Genomic DNA, 20,901 nt, shown 5'->3' with positions numbered 1-20,901 from the left:
GGTGGGAACTGGGTGGAGGGGAGTTATGGTGGGAAAAAAGAGTAACTAATGTAATAATCTGAACAATAAAGATTTAATTAAAAAAAAAAAAGACTATTCAATAAAATCAACGCCCAGTTGGGACCAGTATCCCAGTGTCCAAAATACCCAACTTGGTGCTCTACCCACATCTGTATACCTGAGTGTAAGAAATAGACACACTCAGTTTTACTTAAAAGAACTGTCAAAATACTAGATGGGGATTTTCTCAGAGGGGGAGGTCCAGGTTAAGAATACATTTATATAATGGTGTTGCTATTTAAAGGACTTCCATGTGTATTAATCTCACTTGTGTCTCACAGCCACGGCCTGGAGTGGGCAGAGCCAGTGTTACATCATTTCTTAAAGGGAAAACTAAGGCCAAAGAGAGTTACATGACCTGTCTGCCGTGGTATATCTAGTTAGTAGGATGCCTAGGGCCGGGACCCAGATGTGCTCACATCAGTCAGGACACTCCACAGCAAAAGGCACTGTGAATATTTATCAGAAGGGACTGGGCATTTAAAAGCAGTTCTGGCTCAATCCTGCAGAGGGCAGACTTGCACACCATCCAGGAATTCACTCGGACCAAGTTCCCTTTCCAGAAAAAGCAAGCCTTTTTCCCCACTATGATCCACTTGTCTGTGACGTCCCAGGCGGTGCTGCACTTCCCCACTAATGTCTATTAGGAACACGGAACGCTAAAACCTCCTCCCATGTCCCCTCTGCAAAATGGAACTGATTTTAGATTTTTAAACCTTCACATTAATTGTTCTCCACCCTCCCCCGCCCCAACTATTAAATTGCTTCTCAAAAAGGCTCAGGCTACATTAGGCTCTGTCTGGTAGCACAGAAAATTCTACTCCAGTGGGGATAGACATTTTCTTTCAAAGAAGCCAAGAACAAATCCCCCCAAAATCCTATTCTTGGCAGGAAGACTGTGTAGGTCTCAAAAACCTTTACTCAGCTGTTCATATGGTAATTTACCTGATCAGGGGTCCTGAGAAAGTTCTCATCTCTTCTTGTTCCTCAGAATCATTAAGAATAACCTGGAACAAAAATTAGATTTGCTCTTCAAGACAGTGTCCATCCAATGCCCAGTATCAGAACCCGAGGCTGTGGTCCCAAAGTGCAGCTCATGCCTCGTGGAGAAAGCGAGTTCTCCAGTGGCTGAAACTGAGCCAATAGCATCTCAGGGAAAACCTAAGTCCAGCATCACTTCCTCCAGAGAAGTCCCCCGCCCGGTTCCCCACAAGAGCCCCCTGTTCCAGGAGATGCCCAGGCTCAGGCAAAGGGAAGCAGGGAGCCTTCTGGGGACAAAGACTCTTATTTACCTCCATGCTGTGCAGTTCAACAAGGGCCGTTTGCCCGTCACGGGGAGAGCTGGGACACACACACACCAGCTGACCTCCTGGCCCAAAACTCGCAGGCACATGGGGGACGTAGAACTTCATGGGTGCCTTGGGATCAGCTGCCGAGTCAGCCGCTGCCCAACAGACACAGGTGGACACTGTTAGCATGGCTGCCACTGCTTTTCTTTACTTAGCAGGATGCCACAAACACATTTCTGTCTAAATTCCACCGGGGACCCAGATAAGATTCTGGGTGGGCTACAGAAGTAGAAGCAGATTTAAGCCCCTGGGAATATGTCAGAACATAATGCAAGGATGTTATGGTGGGTCCAAATGGTAATAATGCACAAGGCCCAGACTCTTGGCAATGGACAGAGGCCGGGACTAGACAAGTCAGCCACGTCCAGACAAAGCGACAATGCTCTGTGGCCTGCCCTTGCTTTACCAAACTGACTCCAGTCCTCACTTCCTTCACCTGCTACTTAAAAGCACCAAGGCGTACCCGGTGATGGCTAGGGGCAGGGTTCCCTTCCAAGAATTCTCTATGATGCAATGTCCAGTAAAGAGAAAAGGTGGGAAACGGAGCCAAGTTGGCCTCTCTGCCCAGGAGACCTAGGTAAGCAAATGAGGCGAACAATGCTCCACTCTTGGAAACCAGGGTAAGGTGTCTTTCCAAGAAACTTGCCCTCCGGCCCTCTTCCCGTCAGACTCAACCAACTCCTTTGATCACTTCAGCACCCACCAGCCTGCACTGGTCTCCAAACTGTTGAAGCCGTGGGGACATATGGCTCGGAGGCATCTGCCATGTACTGACTGAGCTCATAGCCACTGGAGCTGAGACCAGACTCGTGCTGCTGGAGAAGGTTGGACTCGTGGGGCAGTGGTGGCTGGAAGTGAAAAACAACGAAAACACACGGGAAGAATCAGAAACAGTTTCTGAGAGATGGTCCTCCCAAGTGTTCCAAACTTTCAAATAAATACAGTGAATGTGAATGTGTTGAAAGGACAGGGATGGATGATTCGATTGACAGGTGTTTGCTAAGGGATGCATATGTCCCAGTGGAAAGAGTGCAGGCCTTGGGCCCAGGAGGGGCCAGGAGGCCTGGAATCAAATCCCAGCTTTGTCAATACCGAGCTGCTATGACCTAGTGACAAGTGGCTTGGGCTCTCTGAGCTGGGAATCCCCATCTATAATATAGATAATCATAGCTTCCCTGCATAGTTCACGTACTTAATCATGCGTTCATTCCCCAGCTATTTAATGAGCACCTACTATGCTCTAGGCACCGTGCTTTTCCCGGGGATACAGGCACACACAAAATTCATGGAACTTACCTCCTGGGAGGATACAAATAAAACACTGGATGCAAAAGCTCTTTGTACGCTGTAAAGTGTTATATGTGTGTGGCTGCTTTCATGATAGCATGTGCCCTGCCCTACTGAGCATTAGGAATACAGAAGAAACTGTTCTCAAAAACCATACAAATCTAATCAGGGAAACAGAATTTATACCAAGACTGTCAAAAATTAAAAGCTGGTCACCATAGTGCCTTTGCATCTTTTCCATAAACCTAAAATTTTTCCAAAATAAATGTTTATTTTTTAAAAATTTAAGAGTTCCATTTTATGGCCCAGGTGATATATACAGTAAGATTTTAGAAGACAGAGACGGTCTCCTAAAATGTCAAGACAGCCCAGCTGGCATGGCTCAGTGGTTGAGCGTTGACCTATGAACCAGAAGATCAAGGTTTGATTCCTGGTCAGGGCACATGCCCGGGTTCCAGGCTCCATCCCCAGTGTGGGCATGCAGGAGGCAGCCGGTCAATGATTTTCTCTCATCACTGACGATTCTATCTCTCTCACACTCTCCTTTCCTCTCTGAAATCAATAAATATATATTTTAAAATAATGCTTTGTAAAAAAATAATAAATAAATAAAATTAAACATCAAGACAGGCTTCAAGCTCTGCTTTTCAGCCCTGAATTAAAAGATTCCAGCAACTTCCCACTTCCTGGGTGAACCAAAGTGCTGGCAGCCTCTTCTCTGTTTCCTAGCACCTCAGAGTGACCTGCGTGACATTTCCTGATTCAGTCAATTTGACAAAAATGCAAAAGGGCCAGATCAGGGTCCCAGGCCCTTCAGATTGAAACAGGAAAATGGGGAAAAGAGGAGGGATGAGTGGAGACTCTGCCAAGAGGGGAAGAATTGGACCACTCAGTCTGCTGGCCACTGGAGAGCGCACCCCCAGGGCCCTGCCCTGCCACTGCTGACAATGTCGTTGGGAGGCACTGTCACAGGCCACCAGCCCCCATGTCACTTCAAGTTACCTTATTCTTCTGGGCCCCAGTTAGCACACTCTCCGGAAGCAGGTCCCCAGGCCATTCCTGTCCAGAGTTGGAAGCAGGGCTGTCTCTATAAGGGTTCCCACTCTGAGATCTGCAGCAAAATGACAGGAGAGGTGAGAGGGGTCCTGGGCAAGCCAGCAAGGCTGAGCTGCTCTCTGCTGGAGGTGGTTCTGTTGCCGAGTGCGGACAGGTGTCAGGTCGGCCTGTGTGCCGCAGGGAGAAGCACTGTCCTTCCATTCACCACCTCAATCTGTTGATACCAGGAAAACAGGGGCTCCTGGGCTCCCCAGTGCAGTTACTAGCAGCTGCCCCAAACCCTGCAGAGAAGGGTGGTCCCTGCTGCCTGACATCTGGAATGACTTAAATCAGAGCAGTCGGATTCATGGGTTCCAGGGTAAAGGTGCCAGGCCAAGGGCACCAGGACAGGTACTAGTACAAAAGGCTGTTCCCGTCCCCTGCTCGCCTGATCCCAAAGGATGTCCCATTCTTAGGGCACAGGAGTAGGCAGAAGAGAAGCGTCCCAGCCCCAGGCAGGACGCAATCACGAGACCAACATAGAACAGAGGCCCTGCTTTCTGATGGACCTCAAGAAACAGGACTCAGACTAGCCCAGGTTTGAGAACCACATCTCTGAGTTAAGAATCTCTCCTCCCAGGGTTCCTGTTCACCGCTGGCCCGGGCCATCCTGGGCTACACCTCCATCCCCGAGAACAAAACTCCCACATCCCCACAACAGAAGCGGACGACAGGCTGCCCGAGATGAGGGCCCAGTACCAGACGCTATAAGATTTCCTAACAGAGTTTGAGTTTGGCTGAATCATGTTGACCCGGCCTCTCCTTTCACACTTACTGGAACCGGGTCTCACTGTTTGTTCCATATGGACTCTTCTGGTTTTCACGATGATGTTCATTGAGGTACTTTTGATCTCGATGGTCTTCATGCCGGATATAAGGACTCGCTTGCCTTGGCACTGCACCCTCAGAAAAAAAATAAATAAAGCAGGTCACTTCCTGTTTGTGAAAGTTCCGAAAACACACTTGCAAGCTGTGAAGCTGAGTTACTGGAGCACAGTAGGTACAAAACACATTTGCCAAAATGAATAAAATTGGTGAGAGCTAATGATGAGATGCCCCACAGTCCTCCCTAAACCAATTAGCACGGCCCTATACAACTGTACAATGGTGATGATCATGTGTGAGTGTGTGCATGTGTGTGAGTGTGTGTGTGTGTGTGTTCAATGTTGAAACAGATTTCTCTCTGCTAGCAGCCATTAGCATATACCTAAAGCCTTACTATTGTATAGGGTATAAATTCCTAATGGTGCATATCTGCACCCTCAGGGTAAATGGTGGTCAGACTCATTGCAGCCCAGTCACACACTTGAGGACATCACTGATACTTGGTCAGAGACTATAATCTTGGCTATAATGAGAAGTAGAAGAAAACATGTGGATGAAATGCAGACTATCCATAATATTAGCAGCATAATGATAGTTTCAGTACTATCATCTACACGTACTAAGAAAATGACTGCTTTCTGTCTCTTCTCCTCGAGACAGCAAGCAGGAGTGTCTTTGCCGTGACCTCATCAGGCCAAGAAAGAGGTAGGCAGGGGCGGGAGTTCTTTCTACCCCAGTAGAGCAGGTGCCCAAGGTGAGGCTCTGAGCATGGCTCCCTTGGCCTCTGCCCCGCCTATCGACCAGCTGCACCACCCCAAAGACTTCTGGGAGGTTATTCCATACCTCTTTCTTCTGGTTGCTGCTGTGGGTGCCCATGGTAGTAATAACTTCCATACGGATATTCTTCCCTTACAGAAGAGTGATACCTCTGGTATGGATCATCAATGCCTGGCCTAAAATAGCACAGTGAAGGCCAGTCATTTCAAGGATGAGTGCGGTAAAGAGAGAAACCAATGGGAGACTGGACAAACTAAACAACTTCAGAGGACAGAATTGTGACCCTGGTCTAGAACCTGCTTAAAAGGCACAGTTAATTCTAGATCCCATACACAGAAAATCCAGACCCAGAGCAGGAGTAAGAGCTTTGATTCAGAACAAAGCTGGGATCCTTATAGCAAAGTGTCTCATTCTTCTTCCCCATGATCCCTCTTACTCTTCAAGTACCGACATCCAATCACACAAGACATTGTCTTAGAAAGCACTGCCCTGATAGTATCCTAGAAAACCACTTCCAGAGATGACCAACAGGCCATTGTAATTCCCATGCATATTACAGATGGAAATGAGATGAAAAGGTCAGCTTGGACTACCTTAAATCTAATTGCCTCTGTCCTTAACATACCTTCCTTTGAGGATTCAACAATATGGAAAGACTGGGGAAAGGAATGTCAGGTTGTTAGTATTTTCATCAATTAATAATTCTTTAGCATTTCACAGGGACAAAATTCTTTAAAATATTTGTCATAATTTCAATCCTGAATCTGTAGGCAGATAAATCCCACCTGGAAAAGCCAAAGTGGACACAGGTGGCTTCCAACATTCCATAAAACATTGCATCCAGTGCTCTCAGTTAGAACCCAGGAGTAGGAATTCTAGATCCTCCAACCTAGAATTACCTCACCGAGACCCCTTCCTTCTGAATGTGGAGCCTGCAACCTTACATCTGCTTTCTCTGAGGTTGATTTTCTTTTAAGTTCCCATCCATTCACTCAATGCATTTTTTTTTTCTGGATGCCTATCACATGTTAGATACTGTTCTAGGTGCTAGGGCTCTTGTTGATGCTGGTGGTGTCATACTAACCCTGCATCAGAGTGGTTCAAAGACGATGAGGAAGTGTTTATAGGGATCCCCTGGAGAGGCTGTTCCATCGTCTACATATATTTACACTATTGCCTTTTTGTAATCCTGGAATAGAGGGTTTCATCTGCTCTCCTTAATTTCACCATTCTCTCATTCCTCCTATCCTCTCCCCCGCCCCCAACACTCAATCAGATTCCGATGGCTTCTTTAAGAAGCCCCACCAGGGGATACAGAAAGGGGAACTATTCTTTTCAGTCAATTTGAGGGAGCAAAGGGTTTAGCCAAATCAATGTAGTAGGGTGGAGGAGGAAAAAGAAAAAAAAAGAGGAGGAATAAAAGGAAAAGGAAGAAGGACAAGAACAATCTGCTCGTAAGCACTCAGGAGGGTTGGGTCAATGCCAAGCTCTAAAACCATACCTTGCATACAAGTGAGGGTGATAACCCCCTTCGTAATAGTCCACCCCAGCCACAGGCTGATGCCATTCCCCAGGCCTGGGTACGTAATGAGGCTGCTGGTGGTCTGCCTTGGGGTCCTGCTGTGGCTGGGGGCTCCCTCGGATGTCTTGCCACTGATGGAACCTCTCTCCCTTGTGCCAAGAGTGAGGAACAGGCCGATGATATCCATCTCTCCGAAGGCCTCGGTCTGGACCCTGGGATGGGGCTGGGGGCCTCCCCCGGGGCTGCAGCGGCTGCTGGGGAATCCAGGGTTCCATGCCTGACCTTCTGAATGTCTCTCTTTTTTTAGTCAGTTGTGTAGTTATTTTATCTTCCTGCAGACAAAACAAAAAGACCCCAAAATTATCATTACTTTAGGTTTATATCCAAACATGATGGTTGATTGAGTTTTATTAAAAAAGCACTTATGGTCCTCAAAATCTTCTATCTAAAACAAACCACATGGCTACTGATATAGAAATATCTGGAGGAAAATCTCAAACAGATACATGAAATAAACAACAGATTAGACAACTATATGGTTGTTGCTTTAAAAATTAAAAAGTGTAATTAGTTGGAGCAATAATAGATGTGGAAGGCATGAGAGACAGAACAGTAATAGATGAAGCGCCAAAACCCTATCAAAGTATTCCAATTAAATAAATGTCCATTTATTCCACCAGCAAATATTTATTCAACATTTAGTATGGGGATCCTAAGCTATCATGGAAATAGCGTGGGCTTAGATCTAGACCAGAGGTCAAATCCTAACTCTGCCACTTATTAGCTAGTTAATTAGTTCAAGCCTCAATTTCCTTATCCATAAAATGGGGATCATAATGACTAGCTTGCAGGGTTACTGTCAGAATTAGAGATAACTTATGAAGTTCCCAGTTCACTATCTGGTCTATGGTAATTGTTCAATAAATAGTAGTTAGTGTTGGAGATAAAGGTTGGGGTAGTGAGGGTAGCTGAAGGCATTTCCTAACAAAAAGAAGCTGAAATTGACCTCAAGAGACATCTTCTCTGAATCCTTAAACTCACCTTTAGAACTCAGCCCCAAACAAGGCCATGCCTGCCTCTCCTCCAGGGGACCCACCAAGACACAGGTTTGGGATTGCTTCCATGACCACCTGGAGAGCCATGTCGGGGTGATCCTCCTGGCTGGAGACTTTAAAACCTGGAAGTCTCCCCAGAATCAAACTGATTCTCCCCACTTATTCTTCAAAATGGGAAACGGCTCCAAGGACAGACTGCCTTCCCAGCTCCTCGGCCCACGTCACAGAGGACCGCCCCCATCCAGCTGCCCCCCAGAGGAAGAGCTTGCTGCTGCTCAGGGATCCCCTCGTGTGGGAGAATTCGTTAGCTCGGTCAGACCCTGTATTTTCTCTGTTGGGGACGGTTTTCAGTGAAAATATTCTGATGGAAGCCACTTCACTTGCTCCCACTCCTGACGCTCCCTGCCTAAAACAAAAATCCTTATCAGAACAAAGGTCAAAGGGTATGTGTGGAAATCAACATGTCACTGCTCAAATGCCACAGAGCCAGGGTCCACCGCGATGAGCCGAGGGCTGTAAACAGACCAGCCCAGAAGAGCAAGGCGCAGAAGTGCCTTCCACCCCGAGATCAACCCCCGCTCGGGGAAACGAGCACCCTTTTGCCCAGGGTAGCCCGCTTTCCTGAAAAAAATGCAGGCTTTTTCCAGCAAATTACAGCAGAGGCCAAATGCTCCAGACACAGTGAAAGCGTGTGTGGGTCTTTCCTGAAGGCCCGAGGAACTCAGTACCATTTGGACACATGTAAGAAAGTCTCTGTCACCCTGTCCCCAGATATTTCACTGGGCAGCCTTCCCTGACTGCAAAGGCACAGCACCCAATCTCTTCGCCAAAATCCCGTCCTTTTGTTGCCAAGAGAGATCAACTCCAGTAAGTGAGACCTCAGGTTATAATTAAGCGCAGCAACCCAAAGGCAACTAATTTTCTCAGAATGAAGACGTTCCATCTACAGTGACAAGTCACACTTGCGAGCTCACCTCCACGACCCTCCCTGGCCCCGGTGAGGGCAATGTTGCCTCTGCTAATCTGACAGCCCAGCAACCACAGGTAAGAGAGAGGACACAAGGGAGCTAGGTCCCCACACACCTGCTCTGACGCCTTGCCACCTTCCTTCAGCGCGGCTCCGGGAACCTGGCCCAAGGATGTCTCCGCTCCTCGTGGAGACTGCCAAAGTCCAGGTGCCACATCTACCAAGACTCACCTGGCCCTCCAATCTACAGCCGGTCGGTTACCTTTGCAACTGCCGGGCCTCCATGGAGCTGATTCACTGGGGCAAAGTACAGCCCAGCCACCGCATGTGGGACAGGCCTGACCTGGCGTATTTGCTCAGAGCCCTGTCGGAGGCTGGTGCTTCTGTTTGCCTGGGCGTGGGCTGAGCTAGGTTCACTCACATGTGAAAGCATCCAAACCCCACAGCAAACAAGGAACAGAGGCGCCGGGAGAGGAAACCCAGAAAGCCCGCAGGCAGCCTGGCCCGGCCAGAAGAGCACAGCCTTGGGGCGCTGACTTGGGGCTCTGCCACTGGCTGGCTCCATGACCGAACCTCTCTGAGTCTCAGTTTCTTCTTCTGTAAAAGGGGAATAACAATACTTAGCTTATGAGGGTCACAAGGAGGAGTAAGTGCTGGTAAAATGGCACACGTATAAATAAATATGCTCTATATATCAGTATTATTTTTTCCTTTTCAAAAAGGTACTCATTGGCGGGTTGTAAATACCTGGTCTCTCTGGTTGGGGTTTTTCTCATTCATGTTTCTCTCCACCGGGTTCTGTTTGTGTATCAAGTGTGTTATCTAAAGGAAGGTAAATCTAAATGCCCAATGTTGAACTGAAGACACTGAAAAGTTTTCTATTACAATAAGGAAATAATTTCTTGCATTTACAAAATACATTTTTCAGCATTATTAAGATAATCACAGGAAGCTCATGTCCACTTTTGAATTAATATTTTAAAATGCAGAAAAGTCATGTCATATACCTTAAACTTACACAACGTTATATGTCAATTATATCTCAATAAATTGGGGGAGGGGAATAAAATTCAGCATTTGCCCAAAAAGTTTATTCTTTCTCTCAACAAACACTTACTTAGTCTCTATAAGATACCAGAATTTGACACATGTAAATATGAAGGACAGAGTCCTTGCCTTCAAAAAGTTTGGAGCAAAATAACCCCCCATGTTGCTACTAGTCAAGGGAAGACCACACGTGGGTCCCGTGATCAGATACACTACTGTGCCTGAGCTAGAGGTCGCTATGAGGATATAGAGGATATAGTTGTCTCATCCCCTCAACTGACTCCTAGAGCCTGACCATAGAATGTAGACTTCTCTGACCGACCATGGACATGGTTTCTTACACCACTGGGGTCAGAGAATTCTGCCCTGAAGTTTGGCTCATTGCTGGGTGCACTGACATTTTTAATCTTCCTGGGAAGAGGTGCTGGAGAAGGACACACAGTGACAGCAGGAAGCAGAACATGGTTAATTATGACACAGACTCAGATATACAATTACGTGTTCTGAGATATCACAATAAGGTTCATGAAAACCTGCTGTGACTCTTTTGGTTTATAACAGGATGTTAGTCCTGCCCCCAAAACACCGACTACATTACGGGGAGGCTAACTCTGCAACTTCACTTTGCTGATGATAAAACTAAGATCCAGAGAAGTGAAGTGATTTACCCAAAACCACCACCAAGCTGACCAGAAGCTCAGTCAGGGTTATACTGGTGTGAGGGAGTCACCTTGCCCTGGCCTTACAAGGGCTGATTATGATTTACGCAGGAATCGTGTGAGCCAGTAATGAAGCCGGTGGTAACTGGACATCCACCGTGGTGGGAGTATTTACATAGCAACTATCAAACGCTGTAAAGCAAGGTGGTGGCAGCTGTGTCCAGAGAGCACTTTACCAGCATACAGATTACAACCCCAAACTCCTAGGTTCCTGACTCAGCATACTTTCAAACTCAAACTCCCGAATTGCCATTCCGCTGCCAGCCTTCGTTGCACATCTCTGCTTTAGTTATTCCAAATCTAGCTCAGTTATTCCAAATGCTCTTTTTGTGACATCCCAAAGCATCTCTAGTTATCTCAAGAGTTATTATGAAACTCCTCAAACACTCACTAACCAAATCAATTTTAATTAGCTTTAATTATGGAATAGACATACGGCATACAACAGTTATATGGGTCATGAAACGAAATAGGTCGTGGTGGGATCACACCAGCCCAAAAGCTTTGGGATTTATCGGTCTCTGCCTTGCCCAGCCCACATATTTAGTTACTAAACCTCTCAACCTGGCAGTTCAATTCCTCCTGGTTTCTAACCAAATTTACCCAGCCTGACAAATACATTAGCACCTCGTCCCCACCAGGAGATGGGCTAAAATTAGTCTTGCCACCCACGCCCTGCTTGCGGTGCCCTTGCGTGATCCCACGGGCTCCCCCGTGCTGGAACAGCGACAGTCTTCACATTCTCCCTTCCCCAAGCGACCCATCCTCCTGCCTGATTCCTGCTCTGCATTTCAACTATGAGCCAGAACTGGAGCCCTGGTCGCTTGCTAATGTATGTGAACTTCCTTTCCGGGTCCCTGTGTCCTTTCCAAATGCCAGACCACTGATGAGGATCTTGCTTCAAATAGGAGCGACTACCCTGGTTTGACATCTGTCTAACCAAAGTGTCCTCTCTGCTAATAACGCTGCTAATCTCTATTCATCAGACCAGGGTGAGCATTTGGTAAGAGGCTGGAGAAACGTTAGGAAGGTTTGGGTAGGCTGGTGCAGAAAATAGGAGTGGGCTTTCCCTAGGAACATGTCCTCAAGGTAACAAGTGGGCTACCAGTTAGATGGTCTTGAAACTCATGGGGATTTGAACATCTGAGCTTCATTCCATGCTCTACCCAAAGCGCCTGGCACAGTGCCTGACATATGACCAGAACTCAATAAAGATTTTCTTTGTGAATGAATAAACACCTTAAATGCTTAGCAGCGAGAACCTAATTGTATAACTCTATCCAGCAGTTCTCACATCCTGAATATAGAGTGAAACTTTGATAGGAAATTTCTGGAAAAAGTAAAAGAGAATGCTGAAGCAGTGAGTTAAGGGGACTGAGCAGAGATTCACCAAAGTGATGCCCTATGGGGCATAAATGAGACAAAATCGGAATTAATGACCTGCATACCTTGTTAACCTACATACATCTAAAAGACACACTCCAATCGGACAGTGAAAGAAAAATATTAAATAAAAAAAATCTTAGCTAAAATGGGAATGACTGAATAATGTCCACACTGCATTTCCCACAACAGCTGACACACTGAGGCTCTTTTTAGTCAGCAAGTGGCTCATATCTCTGACTCCAAGGATGAATCAAGGGGTAAAGGTTTAGTGCAGAGCAGCCTCTTGACCCCAGCAAGCCACCTGGACCAGCCTCGGAGGCGGAGCTCGGGGCTTCAGCCAGTCATTGGCCTCCAAGGCTGTGACCCCTTCCTTCAGGGGAGCTGGGTGTCAGACAACATGCACAGCAGCGTGTGCCACTCAGCAGTCCAATTATCAGGAAGGACATGTGCCAGGAAAACATGGTCTGAGGGCCAGAGACAATTAGCCTGGCACGGGCACCATAAGCTACCAGTGCCAGTCCTGGGGCTGTCGCTCCTAGCACAACCTCAGGAGTGAAGGCTTGGGCACAATTCAGGTTTCCTACAGGACTGAGGAATCCTGTGTATGAGCCCGGACAAAAAGGCTCCTTGAAATGCCACCTACCCGGCTGCCTGCAAACCTGCCCTCCTTGAACCCACCTCTGCTGCCAAGAGCCAGAAAAAGCAATATGTCGCTCGGGAAGAAAAAGACGCCATTCTTCCTTATCAGCCCTGGGCTGGCTGAGGTGGCCCCGCCTCTCTCACTTTACCCCTCCCACTTTATCGATGCCCCTGAACCAGGATGAGTAGGGTGGCAGATGGATGCTGCTGTGACTTCTGACCTCACATCAAGCTCCACGGCACAGCTGACTCACACACCCACTAGATGAAATAAAAGGCTGTAATGTGCTTGGAGAGTTCTCCGAGCTCCCAAGGTCAATAGGACACATTCCCCAGAGGAGCAGTACCACTTGGTGGCCCTGGAACAAGGCTGCCTGGGTGTGAATCTCAACCCCATTCCCTGCGTGAACTCGGGGAAGTTATTCTGTATCTCCTATTCTTCTTCTGTACGGTGGGGCTAATAATAGAACCTACCTCACAGAGTTATTTTAAGAGTATAATTAGATTAAAAACCTACAAAGCTCTTAGTGTATAGTAAGTGCTTAATAAATGTTAACTGTTCTCTCCCTGGAAATGCTCTAATGTGCGTAGGAAGCGTTCTGCACAATTTATCAGGAAAGGATAAATTGAGTGCCCACGACTGCAGTGACATCCACACTTTTCCTTTACACTTGACCCAGTGCCCCCATTGAGCCACGAAATCAGGGGGACGTGGAGAATCTATGTCACACCACTACACAGGAACCAAAGAAGGGCTTGAGGTAAGAACATCAGAATTAGAAACCTCAAGAAAGTGCAGCCCACGGCTTCTCACACTCGAGTACTTAGAGCCCCAGGGACAATGCACGATGCCACAGGACAAACACCAGTTTTATCGTACCAGCAACTCCAGAATATGTTTTAATTTTAAATAAACCTAAGTATTGTATTATTGGATATTATAAAATAAAATTCAAATTTGTGTTAATTTTTACAATGAAGTATGAGACGTCAAAAAAATTCCATATTTGCAATGGGACATACACACATACACACATTCATACACACACACACACACACATTCACACACACTCACACACACTCACACACACTCATATACACATACCCTGGACCTCCATAGTCACTCCAGCCACTTGGTGGAAATGCTTAAGAAACTCATTCTGAACAAGAGCAGGCATTCAGACACATAACGGATGAGCTGGAAGGAACCCATCCCCGCAAGTGACTCAGTGTCTGAGGCAGGGAGCCTCAGGCCCTCGCTCGCACACAGCTTCCACTGACAGCCCCACAGCCCTCCAAGCTCTCTACTGCCGGTTAAGAATCCTCTCTTATGTAAGACTCTCTCAGTTGCTGGCACAGAGAGTGTTTGTTCTCCAGTGGAGGTGCGTCCTCAGGCTCCTTATAGAAACACACCCCAGAATTTTAGAGTCAAGATGCTCCTCCTGATGTACCACACACATGCATGACTCAAACTCTCATCTGAACTCAGTAGAAGAAAACCTGCCACTCAACAGCCTTCGCACTCCAGGTTCCATAGCCCTGTCTCTGTTTCCTTATAAAATATCCTTCTCTCAGTCACTTTGGGACATAGCAAAGGCCTGGAGGAAAGGAAATAGGAATCGAAGCCTGGATTTATTTAGTTAGTTTTAACGGTGCCATTTCCCAGCCATATGCCTTTGGGGGAAATATAATTCAATCTCAGCCCTGGCCGGGTAGCTTAGTTGGTTAGAGCGTCACCCCGATACACCAAGGTTGCTGGTTCCATCCCCGGTCAGGGCACATACAAGAACCAACCAATGAATGCATGAATAAGTGGAACAGCAAGTCAATGTTTCTTTCTTCCTCCCCTCCCCTTCCCTCCCCTTCCCTCCCCTTCCCTCATCTCTCTCTCTCTCTCTCTTTTTCCCTTTCTCCCGCTCTCTCTCTCTCTCTCTCTCTCTCTCTCCTTTCCTCTCTCGCTGAAATGAAATCTCTATGAACTCCAGTTCCCTTATCTTTACAGTTAAGTCTAAAAAGTACCTCACAGGGCCTCATGAATGTGTCAGAAAAAAACAAACAAACACCAAAAGGCCTGATAAATAGAAGAGTGGACTTTCAATAAGTCTTTCTTTCACTCTTCCAGGTTCCGTACATTCTGTTAAAGGTGTGACAAGCTAACCTGTATACAAAGCTCATGAGCGTGTACAGAACAGTGTTCAAAAGCTCAGGCTTTGTAGTCGGAGGTGGATTTGGTCCCAGTGCCTCCACTGACTCGCTGTGAGACCTCAAGGTTAAGGTCAGGTAACCTCTCAGGCCAACTGTCTTCATCTGTTAACTAATTGTATAATAATAGATATAGATTATTGTGGTGGGACAAATGAGACAATGTACTATTCATGGCACACAGTAGGTGCTCAATTAATATTTGATGAAGAGATGAATGCATGATCTAGGAAATGTACTCTGTGCCTGCACAGAGTAAGTGTTCAAGATATAGATGTTGTCGGGGTTGTTTAGAAGAACAAAGCAGAAGAATTATCTTCTAGGCTGATCAGGGTCTTTGTCCTTATTTAGCATTTATAATAGTTCATATTCAATTTTTACCTTTATTATTAGCTTAGAATCTAATCTGAGGTTATTATTTTAAATTTTCATTCTGCCCTCTCTCTCATCATAATAATCCATTTCACCAGAATTGTCTTCCCCAGAGGTACCCATCCTTGGCTCATTGGTTTTATTACCCAGTGGCATCAGTAGAGAGTTTGTCCATTTAGGGGCAATAAAAGAGAGACCAGAAAGAATAAGAGAGCTCACAAAACTCACAGTGTCATTATCAGTCATTGAGTGGAGGAAAATCAACCACAGGACTTCTCGTCAAAGCTCTGTCCAGAAAAGCATACTGGTAATAGCCACGTGATCTATTTAAGGCAAAAAGGCAATTATTTAAAAATCCATTCCATGCAAACACCTGGAGTGTAAATAGGTTCACTCAACCTGATATATACAGAGGTGGGCAAAGTAGGTTTACGGTTGTAATACAATAATCTATAATAATAAAAGTGTAATATGCAAATCGACTGAACGGCCGAACAATGAAACGAATGTCCAGTCCGGACAAAGCTGGGGTTGCAAAAGTGTAATATGCAAATCGACTGAACGGCCGAACAACGAAACGAATGTCCGGACGACCATCCGGACGACCTTCCGGACAAAGCTGGGGCTGCGAAGGCCTACTCTTGCATGAATTTCGTGCATTGGGCCTCTAGTTAATAAATAATAATACAAGAATAAACTTTGTGTTTCATGCACAACTTTGAACCTACTTTTGCCCACCCCCCTCTATGTAATCAGGAACATAAGAACTCAAAGATCAATCTCTGTATGTTCTTGTCCTGCTTGTTAGTCAATGAAGCACATACTTTGCTGTTCCATGGACAGAAATAGCCCACGTGCGTGCACAGCGTGAGCGCATACACGCATTTCAGTGGTACTCACACCCTGTTCTCCCGGTCTGGAATAAGTGACTGCAGATACAGTTACGATCCCCAGGAGTGCTGTTTTCATGCTGAATTTAGCACATCAGGGCAATTTCCGTAGGAGCCACTTATGATACCAGAAAACAAGTTCAAACTTCAGTTCCTGGAGGACACTGAAGGGCACGACAAGATGACGGAGAAGTCTCTTTTCTAAGCATACATGTCTGCAACCATCACAAGGGAGATGGCCAAAGGTCACTATTTTGAGGGAGGGAATGGAGCATTCCATAAATGAGTGTTATAGATTCCCTGCAAGCTGAGTAAACACTTGCTGCCTTTCCTGACATTGCTTCTATGACGTAATTTCCATACAAGCTTCCTAAGGATACTTCCTCTCTCACTGAGGATGGAATGCTTTCTATGCTGCATGGCACTGTTGGAGAACTAGGACTTAACCAGTGAATGGAGGGGTTGGAGTGGTTCCAGAAGAGGAATCAGTAAGCACAAAAGCAGGGAGGGGAGGCTCAGCTTGGCAGGCTCTGGTGACCCACTACATCTCATCAGACTGGAGGGGAACACCCACTCAGGGGAGTGGGGGAAAGGAAGCCGGATGGTCATTTTTTAGGATTTTTGCTGAAGACTACCAGACGCTTCTAAAAGATGCAAAGCAGGTGAGTGACATCACCAAGCTGACATTTTAGAAAAGCACACAGGTCACAACAAAGAGAATGGCTTGGGGAGTGCCAGACTGCAGGCATGGGGGGCGGGGGGTTAGGGGGGGGCCTTAAGAGGCAGTTGCCATCATCCACCTTCTTAAAGTCAGTGCAAGGCAAACTAACACACTGGTGGAGGGGAAAGGTGAGCAGGGGGTAGTGTCAGGTTCAAGAGAAAAAACAGAGGCAGAATAAATGGGATTTAGAGGTTAATTGTATTTATGCAGCTCTGCCCTGACGATGGTAGATGGCCGTGTCCCTGATCAAGACTGAAATGCATTTTACAGGAAGAAGCAAGTGTTATGAGGAAAGGTAAGTTCAGGTTGGGCCACGGTAAGTTGAGTTGCCTGCAGGACAAGGTCCTGAGAGAAATTTGCTGGGACTTACATTGGTGGTGGGTGGTGTTTGTCTATACATTGATTCTTTCCTAAAGATTTGTGTGTAGGTGTTATCAGGATTGACTTAGGCATTATCTGCATGCAAGTCATCATTAAAACCATGGATATGGATGAGATTGTCAAGAAAGACCACAGACTTCAAAATAAGAGAATAATAGCTTAAGGTAAAAGGCAGAGAAAGAGGTGCGGGAGCCCAATTCCAGCATGACAGCAGGGCTGATCTGGGAATGACTGAAGGCATTTCCCCAAACCTGAATAGGATACATTAAAATGATTTCTTGGCTGCCAGACAGCTAAAGGGCATCTTAATCTACATGTTATCGACTCCTACTGGCCAAACACCTGAACAGCCATTGGCTAATTCCCCCATTCTGACAATGCTTGTGTATACCCTTTGAAGTGTATATCTCTGCCTCGCCTCAGGACAAGTTGTGTTAATAAAAAGCATGGGGTCTTGAGACAGGAGACTTTAAGACCTTAGACCTTAGATCTTAGAACTTAGCTCCTTTAGCTAAGCTCCTCTGACCCCCAAATGCCTTTCAAAATTATGCTTCGTCTCCAGACTCTTTATTAATCTATGCACAGCCTTCTCCAGATTGCTGAACCCTTCTTAATGCTGGGACAAGAACCCCAGCAAAAAGAGGTTCATGAAGACTGAGAAGGCAGAGTCAAAAGCCAAAGAAGAAGAGATTGTCAAGAAAGAGGAAGGTGTAAAGAGAAGAGATACAGCAAGAGATCAAGCTATATAAGAACTTGAAAGTGTCCACTGGATTCCATAGGGTTGGTGGAATGGTCAGAAAAGGGACAGGACAGTGGATAGAGCGTCAGCCTGCGGACTGAAGGATCCCAGATTCGATTCTGGACAAGGGCACATGACTGGGTTACAGGAGCCTTCTCCAGATTGCTCATGCAGGAGGCAGCTGATCAATGATTCTCTCTCATTGATGTTTCTATCTCTCTCTCCCTTTCCCTTCCTCTCTCTGAAATCAATAAAAATATTTTTTTAAAAAAAGGGACAGGACAGCAAGGAGGGATCATGAGTGGTTATTCATGAGCTGGTGGGTTGGTTGGCTGGTACAAAATAGAAGGAACTCAAACGTTTCTACCTTATGGTGGGAAGCCAGTTAGAGGAAGAACTGAGAGACGGGAGAATAAAGGAAATGAGTGATGGATGTGGTCCCTCAGGAAACCAATTGGGGATGTAGTTCCTAGCCCAAGAGAAGGAATTACTCAGGGGTTGAGAAGCACGTCTGCCATTGAGAAGGGAGAGGGACAGCAAGGAATGTATGAATGTCCATGTGGATATTATGGGAGCTAGGCTAGGCCTGCCTGATGGGGAAATTAGTATGCATACTCATTACATTAAAGAAATTAATTTTGTCCATCATTCTCTTAAAACCTGTTAATGAGACTCCCACAATTTCCAAAGCCCAAAGTGACTGAGCTGATGGTGATGAGTTTCGGGAAGCTAAGGATGCATCATACAGTCATCAGTGATGGGTGGTTTTTTTTGGGGGGAGGGGGGGATTGTATTTTATTCTAACTGAAAACACAGCCTGGTTTATTTTTTACTCAATTTAATTTCTTTCAAGCTGTAGACTGTGAGTCATACCTACTTCAAACAATTTCATTTTCCTTAGTGTCAGGCTTTTGTGTCTTTGCCCCTCAAAAATCAGCAGCTGTTGGAAAGGTATTTGCTATGCTCAATAACCATTTGAAAATAGAAACTCAAATATGTAAGGTGAGTCGTTACCTTTTAGACATCTTTCTCGGAAGCAACCTTTTCTCCTACCCATATCACACTGTAAGTGGGCCCATCCAGGAGGATGTCAAGTTTCTATGATAGAAAATCACAATTGGTACACACGAGGTCCCTTTCATCAGTAAAGCACCCGTTTCTAAACGGGATTTGGAGCAAATTCAATGCTGTGTGAGAAGCTGTTCAGCAAGGGGAAAAACTCACACTAGGTGAGGAATCAATTAGGGAAGGGCTTACCCTTTCCAACCCACTCACTGTCTAGCACATAAACGGAAGCCCAGCGTGCCATATGGTTAATTGGGATCAAGGCCAGGACCAGAATCCAGGTCTCCTCACTCCCCTCCCACTATTCATTCCTCCTCTCAGAACATCTGTTTTTCCTGCTGGGCAGCAAACTCTGAAGGGCCATGGGAACTCTTCCATCTTGTTCACTTAGGTATCCCCAGCATAGAGGTGACAATAAAAATACCTGTTAGTAGGTTAACCACAATCAGGGTTCGTTGCTGTTGGTCATTTGTGAGGATTCATGCAGAGCTGAACATCAGAGTAAAAGGTCTCAACAAAAAGAAAAATAATCACCAACCCATAAACACATGGTTTATGAACTCTGAAAATCCCAGGACTCCAGATATGACTTCCAGGGTGTGGAAGCCTTGGGAATAGCAGCTGTAGAGCCACCTCTTGCTAACGGGGTCTGTGCCAGGGTTTCATTACTCCTCCAGTTGGCAGGCACCACGCCCCTAGCCTTCTATGCAGCCTGAGAACAGAAGTTTCCACATTGCCTCTCACTCAGCTTTAACCAACTTGAATCCTCCTTGAAATATTTAACAGGTTCTCTCCTCTCCCACAAACACTGTAACTGCTAAGCCTCCTTTCATCTTCCCATAATCAAACCTGCCTAAATTTTTATGTGAATTGAAATCACATGTCCTTTTGCACATTCTCAATGCATTCCATACTTCAGGGGACAGCCCCTGCAGAGTCTGCAGGCACTTCAGGGAGTTAGGGTTTGAAAGTAGCATGAACCACAGTTGACGTTTGTTTTTTTCAAACAAGACCCTGTAAGGTTCTTCGTTTTGCTGAAAACCATGTGCCGGCTTGATGCCTTTCTACTCTGGCTGAGACTAAATGCTTCTCAAATGAATCTGCTGGAAGGGTTTCTAACGAGAATTATATTCCCCTCTAAGCATTCTTCAGTTTGGGTTTGGTTTGGGTTAATTGGTTAATGGTGAAAATAAGTACTTACATTGTTTGCCCCTAAATCAGGAGTTGCTGCTGCTGCTGCTGCTCTATCCCATCGTGACAGCCTGCTGTTACTCACAGCTGGCAGACACTGTGAACTTTGATGCCACGTCAGCCGCCCGGAACCATTGTGCTTCAGCAACAGTTTCCCAACGGTATGATTTCGTGTTCGGATCCTGAGGCCGGAAACAGGACCGGGCCGCCATCTTGAGAAGGTCAATGGGAAAGACGCCACAACCCGAGATTACAGAGAGAAACCTCTCAAAACACTTGGTGTGACTAAATAAGCATTCCAAGGAGAACTTAAATAGTATATTGACTTTCTAAACAACCATGACAAATTAGTAATGCACACACACAAAAAAAAACAGGATTAGAAATTGAAAAAGTAAAATTTAGTTCATTGAAAAATATGATGTTGGAGTGGCCAGAAACTGAAAAAGGGAATGCTCATGAATAGGGAAATGGTTGACTAGATTGTGAGACATTTCTGTCATGGAATATTAGGATATCTAATAACAAATAATAAATTACAGCTACATCAGTGGAGGGTTCTGCAGCATATCAACGAGCAAAGAAATGTATAATAATATACCATTTGGGGTT

General features: G+C 45.9%; 1 protein-coding gene across 6 annotated transcripts in view; it reads right to left on the bottom strand.

The window, feature by feature from the left end:
• The window catches only part of SEC16B (SEC16 homolog B, endoplasmic reticulum export factor), a 47,848-nt gene extending 27,362 nt beyond the window's left edge, over positions 1 to 20,486 (bottom strand). The window contains exons 1-9 of one of the 6 annotated variants that reach the window (XM_005880265.2): positions 20,300 to 20,486; positions 15,531 to 15,625; positions 6,895 to 7,247; positions 5,460 to 5,569; positions 4,567 to 4,687; positions 3,699 to 3,807; positions 2,113 to 2,257; positions 1,353 to 1,504; positions 1,006 to 1,067 (exon numbers count right to left, since the gene is read on the bottom strand). In XM_005880265.2, the coding sequence (XP_005880327.1) occupies positions 1,006 to 1,067; positions 1,353 to 1,504; positions 2,113 to 2,257; positions 3,699 to 3,807; positions 4,567 to 4,687; positions 5,460 to 5,569; positions 6,895 to 7,247; positions 15,531 to 15,548 (1,070 nt within the window). In that variant the 5' untranslated portion in view covers positions 15,549 to 15,625; positions 20,300 to 20,486. Of the gene's footprint in view, positions 1 to 1,005; positions 1,068 to 1,352; positions 1,505 to 2,112; positions 2,258 to 3,698; positions 3,808 to 4,566; positions 4,695 to 5,459; positions 5,570 to 6,894; positions 7,248 to 7,956; positions 8,122 to 9,053; positions 9,303 to 15,530; positions 15,626 to 20,299 lie in introns of those variants that run through there. The other 5 variants (XM_014528369.1, XM_014528370.1, XM_014528371.1 and 2 more) reach the window with 5 other exon arrangements.
• Between the last annotated feature and the right edge of the window lie 415 nt (positions 20,487 to 20,901).

The sequence above is a fragment of the Myotis brandtii genome, unplaced genomic scaffold (assembly GCF_000412655.1).
Source record: "Myotis brandtii unplaced genomic scaffold, ASM41265v1 scaffold630, whole genome shotgun sequence".
Lineage (NCBI taxonomy): Eukaryota > Metazoa > Chordata > Mammalia > Chiroptera > Vespertilionidae > Myotis > Myotis brandtii.
This window is presented reverse-complemented; position numbering and strand designations above follow the sequence as displayed.